General features: G+C 49.2%; 1 protein-coding gene across 2 annotated transcripts in view; it reads right to left on the bottom strand.

Moving 5' to 3' along the window:
* The window catches only part of RGS3 (regulator of G protein signaling 3), a 67,123-nt gene extending 58,840 nt beyond the window's left edge, over positions 1-8,283 (bottom strand). Inside the window, exons 1-3 of one of the 2 annotated variants that reach the window (XM_052680740.1) lie at positions 8,018-8,283; positions 6,527-6,658; positions 841-891 (exon numbers count right to left, since the gene is read on the bottom strand). In XM_052680740.1, coding sequence (XP_052536700.1) covers positions 841-891; positions 6,527-6,658; positions 8,018-8,048 — 214 coding nt within the window. In that variant the 5' untranslated portion in view covers positions 8,049-8,283. Of the gene's footprint in view, positions 1-840; positions 892-5,488; positions 5,678-6,526; positions 6,659-8,017 lie in introns of those variants that run through there. The other variant, XM_052680741.1, reaches the window with a different exon arrangement.
* Between the last annotated feature and the right edge of the window lie 4,114 nt (positions 8,284-12,397).

Here is a 12,397-nt window from a genome sequence, read left to right as displayed (position 1 = left end):
TTTTGTTCTATAGAGCTTAACTCCATGGCAGCAATGAGCCTGCTTTGCTCACAGAAAGGGGATTTTGACTCCACTTCACATTCTTGGCTTCTTCCTTGAGCCTACAACCATTTATTCATCCCAAAGCCCTAAGAAGACCCCAGCAAGGAAAGTTCTGTGCCAGAAGACACAAGCACGCATATCTTTCACTGCAGGAGCAATCCTAGTGAGCCCCATGGGTGCCCCCAGACAGGTCTCTTCCCAAAGAAAAACTTGGTTCTGACACTCACATTGGCTCAACACCTGTCAACGAAGTGGCAGTGCTGCAGCTCCTGGGCCTCAGGTGTGGATCCCCTGGTGCTGCACAACTCTCCTTACAACCCAGTCCCCAGAGATGGAAATTTTCAATAGAGCATCACTTGTTCCCAGGGGAACACGTCATGGTGTGAGCAACAGCACCACCATCCAGGACCAAGTCAGATGCATTTCTGAAGAAATATTTCCGATGCTCAGTGTTTGAACTGAACCATTTGGAAATCCTGCAAACAATTTTTGGCCATTTCAGATTTTCTTTTCCAAATTACATCTCTGTCTTTTTCTCTCGTCATGCAGAGTGAAATAAAAACTTGATATAACCAGAATACAAAACACACTGCAGCCACCTGGAAATGAGAGACTCCAGAAATTTTGGATCTGCATTAAAGAGCTGCTCTATTTGATGGAGCTGCTCCCAGCAGCCACCACAATGCTGTCCCCTGGATCTGAATGAGGGGATGGCAGCGCTGTACCTTTTGTATCTTCCCCCACGGGCTCTCTCATGAGGGCCACCTCTCCACACACCCTAGGGCAATCAATACTCACCATGCAGCATCAGGGAGCAGTCCTGCACCTCGATAGACAGCTTCAGCTGGCCTGGGAGAACAGAAGAGAAACAGTGAGGAGGTAGGACCCTCATGCTGTCACCAGCATTCACAGCATGGGGAACCTCATGCTCCCCGTGCACAGGGCCAAAACCATCCTGCCTCCCCACCCCAGGCACAGGGGCTTTGCTCAGGGAAGCAAGGGAAAGGTGTGGGAAGGGAAATCTGCTACCAAGGAAGTCTTTAGACTCAAAAGCTTTCCAGGTAAAACTGCATACTGCTTTCCCAGCGTGCAGTAAGTTTTTGACACAAACACCCATCAGAAAGGAAGGGGGAACATCAAGGGGTTGCTGCTGGATGAATTCAGCAGAGGGTGAGGGGAGCCTTGCTGATGTATGCTGCATATTCAAAGCTCCCCCTGCCCGGTCCACATTCAACCTACTCTTCCCCTCCTCTGAGCTCCACAGGGCTGCATTTCCCAGGGACCCAAGGCAGCACGGCTGATTAGCAGACTGGCAAAGCTCCTAAAACCAGGAGTCAACACCTGCCCTAACCTGGAATTAAAAGTCTGTTTTCAGTCACCTTTTTGACACCAAATAGATTGTGAACAAGGCCAGGAGCTGCCAGCCCCAGGAAGAGTTGTGCTGTGCTGCACTGCCTGCAGACCCTCCACTGCTGAGCCAGCAAGCAGGACCCAGCCAGCCCAGGGTTCCACGCACACCAGTACCCTTGCATCAGGGAGGGAGGGGAGAGCCTCAAGGAGCTCTGTGAATAAAATACCACTTTGTAGCAGGTCTGGATGGAGAGTCCTCAGCCCCCAGTGTTATCATCACTGTAAACAAGAGCAAGAAGCAAGACCAAGAAGAGATGAAAAGCGGCTCCATAAGCTGCAGTTGAGACACAACCACCACAATGCCAAAACCACAGCCAAGTTCTCCCAACCCAACGCTGCCTCCAAAAAGCTGACCCCTGTGAAGGTTGGCACCAGGAGAAGAATTGGACCGATCAGCACATGGAACTGGGGAGGAAACTAGGAAGATAGCACTGGCTGGACTGCCAAGACTTACCCAACCTGCTACAATCATCACAGCCAGAACCAAGCTTGCACAGGGGTACCAAGCCACCTGGAGCACATGGCAGTGCTTGGTGCTGTGCAAAAGGATGGGGAGTGCAAAGAGGGAACAAACAGACAAACTGGTAGACCTTGCAACCTTGAGTGAATTTATATCCAGTGTCTTTTGAAGTACTTAAAGTGAGAGGAAAATGGGAGGACTCCAGCAGAAAGAAGATGCAGGAGTAATGGAGACAAGAAAGTGCCAGACAAGGGCTCTGCAGGGTTCATACCAGGGTGATGAGGCTCAACCTGAGCATCCTGCTGGGAGCACCTCCCAGGATGACCCCCACAAGCAGATCCAGGCTCACACTTGTATGCCTAGGACAGTATCAGCTGAAACCCTGGGAGACCCAGGCTGTCCTCTGAATCCAGAGAGCCTCCTGCAGAGATGCTGGGACAAGATGGGAGCACTCATTCCAAAGAGCAAACAAAGGAGCATCCCAAAGACGCCTCTGCCTGTCAGCAAAGTCACCACCAGCAAGCGCAGCATCCACAGCTGAAGACACATCACTCACTGCCCACTCTGCACACAGTGGATGGCAGAGCCAAGAATAAAATCCAGTTCTTCCATGTCTATAAAATCAACTTGAAGCTTCTGCTGCCTTTCAAAACTCCCATGTCAAATCCCCAGGCTCCCACCACATATCTGGAGCTGCAATTTGGGATTGTTGGCACTGCCCAGACCTCTCTGCAGGCAGTTGATTCCCAGCATTGAACTCCAAGCAGTTACAAAGCATGGGGTTGAGGCTTTGCCCTGCCAGCTCAGTTTTTCTTCCATTCCCATGCATGCACAACCCCTCATTAACCTGAAATCCATCTCCAGCACTCAGACTGGCACAAAATCTCTCACGATGGCCTTTGGCAGGATTTAGGTAAAACGCTGCTGAGGTGTGGAATGTGAGATTCCCCACTGAACAACACCTCAGAAGGGTCCCAAGGATTAGGGACCCTGCTGCCAGCCTGGATGCGATGTGCAGAGTTTAGGGGTGATGCAGGGTCCCACATCCACATAATTGTTCTGAAGCAACTCGAAACCAAATGTTTTCAAACACTCCTGGAGAGTCAAACAGATGGAAAATATCACTGGCACAGCATCTTTAGTCCAGAGCAAAACAGTCCATTTACACTCTTTTCTTGGCACGGAAAAAAAACAACAAACTAACTGGTAAACATCACTCTTGCACACATAAACATCATTTCAATTACAAAACACCATTTCATTTAGTAAGAGACGCACCCAAGAGCTTGCTTTTGCAGGGTGGGGATATCTTAAGAGATTGTTTAACCCGAAGCAATTCAGAGAACTCAAACTTCATCTTTCACTAAAAAAAAAAAAAAAAAAAAGTTGACAAAACTGTCAGATTTCTCTTCAGCTCCTGTGTGTTTGAGCGTTTGAGTGCATAGCCATGTCTATGTGTGCACATATACACGTGAAAGCAAGGCAAGAAAGACAAGACAGACCTTTCTGGGTGGGTAAATCAATGCAGCTTTTTAATCTCGCACCAATTTACAACACTGAGAATTTTGTGCCACCAAAGCCACTCCAGCCTTCTGAGCCAATCACCCTCTGCAATCTCCAGATCTCTGACCCTGTGGGAACCAACTTGCTGCTCCTCTATTAGCATTTAACAGTCACTGCAGCACAGAAGTAAAACGCTCCTCTAACCGAGCATGACGAGGAGTCAGCCCAGTAATGAATGGGTGCTGGGAAAAAGAAAGGAAGCCTTTGTGCCACGTAGTGCAGGGAGCTGGGAGCTGCTGGGGCTGCACAACTCCAGGACAGCCATGGGGCCAAGGCTCTGCCCAGTAAAGGTTGGAACAAAGAACTGGAGTGCACAGGACACTGCATGCTGGTGCACTTGGACAGAGCAGCTCAGCAGCAGCAGCTGCATTTCCTCAGATGCACGGAGCAGCAAACTTCCCCCCAGGGCTGGGAAAGCAGGAACACAACGTCTAGCTGTGCAAGCACTTAGGCTGCATTTCTACCACTCGCCAAAAGCAGAGTCAGAGAAAGATTCTTCCCAGTTTTGCCTTTTTCAGTGCATCTCTAAAATGAACAAAGGGAAACAGTTTCAGTAGGGAGGTCCTGGCAGAGCTTGTCCAAGTCATCTGGATCAAAGGTGTTAATATAAACAAAAATAGGTACAGAGAAAAGCCAGAGGAAGAGGAAAGAGAAGACAGCTCATCCCACAGCAGGGCTCACAGACAGCTCCTGGTTGCATATCCATCATGGAGAGCAGGGCTCATAGGACTGCCACCAGGAGGACACTCAGGGCCCATCCATTTGGACGTCATCATCTGGGAAAGAAGTGATTTGAGCTGGTGCACAGAGCTGGTGCATGGAGAACAGGGATGAACCAGGCAGCAACAAATATAAGCTGGCAAACAAACATCCCCACCCATGAGAGAAGCTTGGTGGGCACGCAGGAATGGCATATGTTGGGAGCAGAACCAGCAGGCAGGAAAATTTATTCCTTGCTGATGATCTCCGGTGAATGGAAAAATTGGGTTTGTGCTCCTTAAAATGCTTTTCTGTTTAACTGAGAGAAAAATGCAGGTTTTACCTAGGACAGAAGAGATGAGAACCACGGGGGTGCACAGCAGGGTGCTTCTACCCCAAAGGGGCATTCCTAGCAGCATAGGGCAGAGTATCCCAAGGCCACCATGTATAGCTTCAGATACAAGCACAGCCTTTGCAACACCATGGTCATCCCCACATGGGCAGCTGTGCCAGCCACATCACCCCACTGCTGGTGGGCCCATGAAAAGTAGCGGGCTGCCAAGATCATGGAATATCCCAAGTTGCAAGGGACCCATAAAGATCACTGAGTCCAATGTTACTGGGCACAGACAAAGTCTTTGTCACAAAGACTAGAGGTTTTTAGCTTCTTAGCTTGTCTTGAGCAAATGAACACTTAAAAGCCAGAAAGAAGAAAGCACAGCACTCTTGGCTGCCCATGGGCTGCCCTGCTCTGCTTGCACTGCCCTCTCCATGCCCTTGTGCCATGACTGGTTGCAACACCCACCTACAAAAATGAGCAGCAGCCTTGAAATAAAACTTCTGCTTTAAAATTCCTCCCAGTTGGGAAGGGCAGGCAGCCTCCCCCCATGCAGGACAGCCACTGCCAAGCCATCCTGCACACGAGTGGAGGCCACACTGCACTACCTGTCATGGCTTCTGGACCCAGCCACAGTCCCGTGTCCCTGGCATTCTTCAAGTCCATGCAGCACAACTGAGGCGGCTGCAGGAGGATCCACAAAGAGCAAAGAAGGAGACGGGGGATCTGCCACAACTGTGGACGGCTCCACACAACAATCCCAGCTCACGCTCAGCTGGGGGGGGGCAAATCACCTCAGTAGTTGCAGCCCGGATCTAGGGCTCAGCAGAGCCAAGCATTACCTCAGCTCAGTGAGGCAGAAGCTTTGTGTTAATACCTTTAGAGCAGCTCCCACCATTCCCAGCATGAGCCACTGCAGCTCCCAGTGCCACACCACATCCCCTGGCACCCCGAGCCAAGCCAGGCTCACGGCTTACCGAAGGTGGTGAGGCAGAAGGAAGCTCCCAAGGGCTCAGCCCGGCGGGTGCAGAGTGAGACTCTGTGCACATTGCCAGACTCCATGGCAGGACAGCTCTAATTAGCAGAAATCGCAGCCCTCCCTGTCAGGTCTGAGAAAGCTGAGCTAGCTGCAGCCAGGAGGGACAGGCTAGCCAGCAGTGGTGTTTCCAAGGAACGCGCTCCAACCGCCGCGTTTGAACAGCGCAGCTCCCATTGGCCCCGCGGATTTGAATGGAGACCGCACCTGTCTGGGCAAACAGGGCCAAACCCGCTGAGCCCAGCAGCGCTCTGCCCGCCCGGCGGCCCGGCAGCCGAACCGCTTCTTCCTCTCCGCTGTACCGCAGGGTTGTTAGCATGCACTCAGCTGCTGGAGCGCCAGAGCAAAGAGAAACATTCACAGCGATCTGGACAAATAACGCAGGAGGGGAAGGGCTGCAAGAGAGTTCATTTCTGGGGATTACAGAGGGGAGGGGCGGCAGGATAGGGTTATGTGCTTGTGACAGTGAATGCAATGGGAGCCAGCAGTGCATCCAGCAGCTCCAGAGTCAGGAAAGTGAGCAAAAATACAAAGCAACTGAAAGAATAATCTCTCTTTCGACACACACAGACTGCAAAGTGCCCCAGAGACCATTTCCAGCACCAGGGCAAAAAAGCACGTACTTCCCCTCCCCCCTTTTGCTCTCTTTCAATGTTTGGCCACTGTTACCAGCTCAGAAGAGACAGGGAAAAAAAGAGAAGAGACACCTGGAGGTGAACACAGCCCATGGGGCCATGCCGCCCTGCTCCAAGCCCTGCAGGATGCCTTGGGGACTGATGTTTCAGGGTGGCAGAGGCCACCCATAGACACCCTGAGCCCAGGCTGAGGTGAGCGATGGGAGATAAGGTTGCAGCCAGCTCTGCCCACCACAGCTGACAACAGAATCCTGCAGAGTTCAGGATGCTGGCACCCCTGCCTCCTCCCCACTCTCCTGTCAGGGCCAAGTCCACCTGCTGTCCCCCTCAGCCCCATCCCTTACCTTTCCCCTTCACCCATGCCGGACTGATCTTCCTCTTTCTGCCCAGCACTGCTCCCTGGCTCCGCCAGCAGGCTCTCTCTGCCCTGCGTTGTACCTCCGGCAGCCCCCACATCCCAGGGCTGTGCCTTGTACCTGCCAGAGATAAAAGAAACAGGCAGGTCAGGACACACAGCTGGAACGCAGAGGACATCATTCTGTAGTGTCCTGTAAAACCTTTTTTGTTCTCCAGACACCATGCTGCCTTGTTTCCTGCATCCCAGCATTTAGAAACATCCCCATGGCATGCTCTGTGCCCTGTAGACATCAGATAAACAGGTCTGCCTTTCCTTCAGCTTCAGCAGAGATTGCCAACAACAGAGCTCATTCAAACTGGAAACCGGAGGCGTCCTGTTCACCACCACCCAGCCATGCTTGCTCATGTGCCAAAGAGCCCTGGATGCAGTGAGTCCTGCCCACAGAGCTGGGGAGGGATGAACCCTTTCAGCCCTCACAGGTAGCACTGAAGAAGGACCTGGGAGAGGAACTCAGTCAGGTGCACTGTTAATATGGAGCACTGCAACAGGAGGTACTTATCATCCCAGCCCTGGGGGATGCAAGACAAGTCTCCCGAAGGCTCAAAACCCATCTTACAGCAGTATCTAATAGCAAGATCACAGACTGACTCCCTAGAAAACAAGCTGCTGTCACAAGGTCACAGCCAGATCTGCTGTCACCCCCTGGACAGGAGGTCTGAAAGAGTGCCACCATCCCCAGCACCCATCACACGCTGCGTGCCTCTGAAGCCTTGTTAACACTGGGACACCACACATCAGATCCCAAGGAAGTGATGTCAGCACTGTGCTGGGTGATCAGGAACCAGCAAGCAGGTGAAACAGGCACTGTTTTTGGGTACAGAACAATTTCCAGGGGAAGCAGGCACCACAAAATATTCTTCCCTCCTGGCTTATCAAAAATGCTTCCCCACATTTTGCTCAGCTGAACCCATTTGCTGCATTCCCAGTGGTCTCTGCCACCCAACAGAATTAAGGGTTTATCCCAACAAATGTACTAGCCCCTGGGGAAAAAAATGATAGCATAATAAGAGGCAAAAGACAACAGGGACAATAAAAGAACAGCACAATTTCTCTAAAGTAGCCATTCTCACAGAACATGCCATTAGACGTCGTTTTTCCCTATTCAGGAGGACCAGGGCCATGGGAGTCCCTCATACCCACAGGACTGAAGTTCATTGGCTGCAAAAATCAGTCCTCACTCTCAAATCCTGCAGGCTCATGCCCACTCCATCCTGCAGCACAAGGTGCAAACAGAGAGCCCATGATTTGCCATCCCACAAATGCAATCCCCCAAGGAGCCGAGCATCTCCGGTACTCTGCAAAGCATGTGTGGGAGATGTGATCTCCTCCAAGCACCAGGTTCTGGAACCTGCACGGTCATGATTCATGTTCCACCCAGCAGACAGCAGCACTCAGTGAGAAATCACCCAGCACTCACATGCCAGCCCTGACTCTCCCCGCTGCTCCATGGCTCTGGCACAGGACTGTCCCTTGCTCCAGCAGTGCCCAAGCACCCACGTCCTGTGCACACACTGCGATTCAGCTGCCACGAGCTCGGTAGCACTGTAAAAAAAGCATCCAAAGAGAGCAGGGCTTCAGCACTTGGAAGTCAAGAATGTGCACAGGGAAAAGGTGGTAGCTGTAATGAATGCTGTGGCTCCACTCCCTGCAGGCTCCCAACAGCACGTTAGCAACTCCTTCAAACTTCTAATATTCAAACCCCTGGAGGCTGACCTTCACCTGCTTTTCTATTAGAGTTTCCAGCAAACTGCACACTCAGCTGCTTGGCTTGGGAGTTAATGACTTTCTTTTAAAATTTAACACGGTTCTCCATCACAGATTTCAGTTTGCCAGCACAGAGATCTGCCTTTGGCTGGATATTCAAATCCAAACACGTGCTTGGACAGCTGTGTCAGGCTAAAGGGTACCTCAGGCACACATAAATCCTCCAAGGTTAGAGCTGGCTTTGAAACTCAAGGAGTCAAATCACACTAGAAAAAATTACCTACCTCCCCAGGCAAGTGATTTTTTAGGAACAGAAAGGTTATTTCTGGGATTAGCAAAGTCTGCCATTAAGGGCAGACACAAAACCTCAGCACTTCCCAGCAGTGGGATTGTTTAGGATCTATGGCAAACATGAAGCAGAGGACGTAGCTGGAGCATCATTATCACCCAGCACCATTCCTGCAGCAGAGAAGCAGTTTCCCTGGAAAATGCCAGTGAGGAGCCACAGACTGGTTGGCCACTGATTCCTTTTCCAATCTGAAACCTGTGACAGGTTTCCTCTGCCTCAAGGGCATTGCATGGAGCAAAGCATTGAGTTGAACAAGTTTAAAACTTACTGCCTGTCTCCTCAGCTGAGCTGTGTGCAATCTGAAGCCATGCTTGCAGCAGATCGCTGAGCTGACCCAATGCAGCCCAGCACCGCTTCCTGCTGCCACACCTGGGCTGGCACAGCCGAGCAGGTCAGTTGAGCTCACTAATCCAGCAGAAACTGAACTGTCTATGGCACAGCAAACTGGATTGGCCAGAGTTTGCAAAAGCAGTAGAGATCAGAAACCAGAAATGACACAGTGGGGAAGGGCGAGTTCCCTTTTGTTGGCAGAGATTTGCTTCAACACCTGCGAAACCCCACTTCCACTTCACACAAGCACAAAGCAAGATGTACTGAGGTACATAAACAAATCTTCCTACCCTTTCATTTTTGGATTAAACTAATTTAATTGTAGACTGCTACTGAAAGGCCATCTGCCTTTTTCTTCCCCCATTGTGACTCCCAGCTTCTGTCCAACCATGGGAACAGGTATCCCCCAAAAAATTAAGAACTTAAAAGCAGAACAGTGGGTCATACAAAGGTCTGCATGGCTCAGCACTGTGTTTCTGATGCACAGTACATATGGGCACACTGATCCACCTGAACACTTCTGTATTTTCAGAAGCCTGAACTTAGCTGGATCAGCCCACCTTAACCACCTGCTCCAGAGCTGATTTAAGCAAACAGCAGAAGCACCCAGCCAAGAATGCTCTTTCAGAGAAGTGAAGATTAAGATCTGCTTAAACTGACCTGAAAACCAAGCCCTAGGGATGAAGGTGTGCCACAGCCAAGCAGGTCCAACAGCTCATGTCACCAAAACAGGCGACATCCTGTTTGTGTGGTGGCATGCCATTAGTTCAGTCCTAACATGGCCACCTTAAGACACTTCTATAGTGTAATTTGCATTCTCAATCAATTAGCAGAGCATAGCCTGATTTATTACATACTTGGTTTCATGACAGCTCCATTCTCTGTAGTCAGCAAAGCATTCTCCCTTCCCAAGCTGAAAACATTCACCTTTCCAATGCTCTTAAAGATCATCCAGTTCATCTGTCCAGGTGAGATAATGTCCAACCCTGCTGCAGAGCTCAGCCCTGGAAAAATAGGTCTTTCTGAGCTGCAACACAAACAGAAACAAGATTCATAGAGAAACAAACGCAGGCAAACAGTATGAAAGGCAAATCAGAGGTTACCCTACAGGTTTCCTTTTCAAAAGAAAAGCAAATTAACTTTCCAAAGTGAATTAACAAAGTTAGCATTAACGTAATAATTGGTACATGCAGCTGAAAATAGCTCCTTAACCTGTACACATTATTTGTCCAGGTGTCCTTCTTTAGGCAGACAGAAACATGTACTCAATCAGTAGAATTACTGGATGGCAATTTTTGCTGGTCAAACCCACTGAATTAGTTTATGATGAAAGAGGATCCCAGAGAGACTTCTTAAAGATGAAACAACTGAATTTGAAGACCTTCATCAGAGATAATTTAACCTCACCAGACCTGAGGTCAGGAGGTAATTGGGCAAGAGACATCCGCACAGCAGTGTGCTGAGCTGGGAACCGGACTCTTTGCAGTGGCTTTCTGTTCTCTAGGAGATGGAAAAAAAGGAACAATTCCAGACATCAGAATTAAGTTTCAGGATAAAAACTTAACAGTACTTAACAACTTAGAGGATATCATTAGGGGGAGGGGAGGGAGGGGGGAGAAAAACAAAGCTATGTTATTTTCTTTCAAAAATACAAAATAAATAAATAAAGCACGCAGAGCAGCCAGGAACAGTCTCTGAAAACAAACTTGAGCTAGTGAAAACAGGCGCCTGTAACAACATCCCATATCACTAAAGTGACTCTGATTCGAGCTGTGTCCTGCTTTCAGCTCTGTGAACATTTGCTCTCTTCCTGTTTTTTTAACCAGCACTAATAAAGCCAACAGGATGTGCCCTCAGTTCTGGCACTGAGCACCTTGCAGCCCTCCTCCTGACTTGTGCTCACTCATAACTTGCTCTGAAAAGCAGCTTAGGGTGGACGCTGGTAGTACTGATGTGGAAGAAGAGGTGTGAATTGGCTCAAAAGCCTGCAGGGGCTGGGAATACAGGTAACAATTTGCAGGCTCAGGGACTAACAAAGAGCATTTAATCTTGCAACCCCAGAGAGCTCCCAGCAGAACCAATAGGGTTGTTTTCTGCGCACAGTGAAGGTTTTGCGGATCAGAACCTCAGTGTATATGTGAGCCACTTTCTGGCACGTTTCCCCTCAATTTTGAGGGGAGGAAGAGGTTAAATTAAACTAACAACCTCACTACTAGACCTCCCAGCTTGTATCCCATCCATCATAACAGAGCTTCAAGAATGACAGAAACAACACAGATATTCCACAGCGATGGCTCTACACAATAATAATTTGTACTTTTATCACCTATTTTGTCATGAAGATACTGAAGGTACTTCATTTTCACCGAAGTTAAGCAAGATTCAACACCACTGATGCTAACCATGTCTTCTGCTCAATACAGAAAGCACTTGGCAAGCTCTGTGCCCACTGCAGCAGGACCATAACGGAAGTATTTCCATGAAGTTCTGGGAAAAATGAGCCCACATGCCTAGCCTTACCACAAGCTTACAACTTACAGGTAGGTGCTCAGAGTCTTCACCTGACAACAGTATTTTCTTCCAAGCTTTCTTGCAATTTAGAAGGGAGGGTGCAGTAGAAGCAGAGTTAGGGGCCTTTTGGAACATCTGGTCTACCTCCTCGAGCATTGGCTGGGGGAGATGCTCACAGTTTTCAGTGCTGGAAGTTAATCTAAGATTAAAGCAAATATAAGTATATAACTAGCAAATATAACACTGAGGACCTGGTAATTAAAAGCTATGGAGTGTGCTGCCACAGCAACTCCACGGGTGCACTAGATCTATTTTCTAGCTAAGCAAACAAGAATTCACTGATCGTAACTTATTTTTTTTTATATGCAGATCACATTCCAGGTACTGATATACAAACCCCATCTATACAGACATAACTAAAGCCAGCTGAGGTCCTCGGGTGGAAGGAAATTATCAATGAGAAAGGTGTTATGCGTATAAGTGAGAGAAAAAAAAAATCACACTGGAATCTGAGTGCTTGCATCTCAGTGGCTCACATCTGCAGACACCATTCTGGCAAGCACTGCAGCAGGGAGATCAGGAAGAAACAGAAGAGAGCATTTGTGCAAATTAATTTGGGGGGAAAAATAAAGAGGCTATAGGAAACATACAGTGTAAAATAGACAATACAAAATTGTAGATGAATCAGATCATAGATTGTACTCGGGCACAGCCATCCTAGGCCACGACAGGCTGGCAGTCTGGCACTACTCCCTGGCCTTTATTTGGGAGCAGAGGAGCTTTGTCTGACCCTGGCTCTGGGCCAGCATCATCTCAGCTTCTACTCCAGTCTACCCCCACCACTGCACAATAACACAACTCTGCCTTGCTTTGTTCTTAAGTTAGGCATATAGGAAACAACCT

This window comes from Tympanuchus pallidicinctus, unplaced genomic scaffold (genome assembly GCF_026119805.1).
Source record: "Tympanuchus pallidicinctus isolate F22 unplaced genomic scaffold, pur_lepc_1.0 scaffold19, whole genome shotgun sequence".
In the NCBI taxonomy this organism is placed as follows: Eukaryota; Metazoa; Chordata; class Aves; order Galliformes; family Phasianidae; genus Tympanuchus; species Tympanuchus pallidicinctus.
Note: the sequence above shows the minus strand (reverse complement) of the source record. Positions and strands in the feature narration are given on the sequence as shown.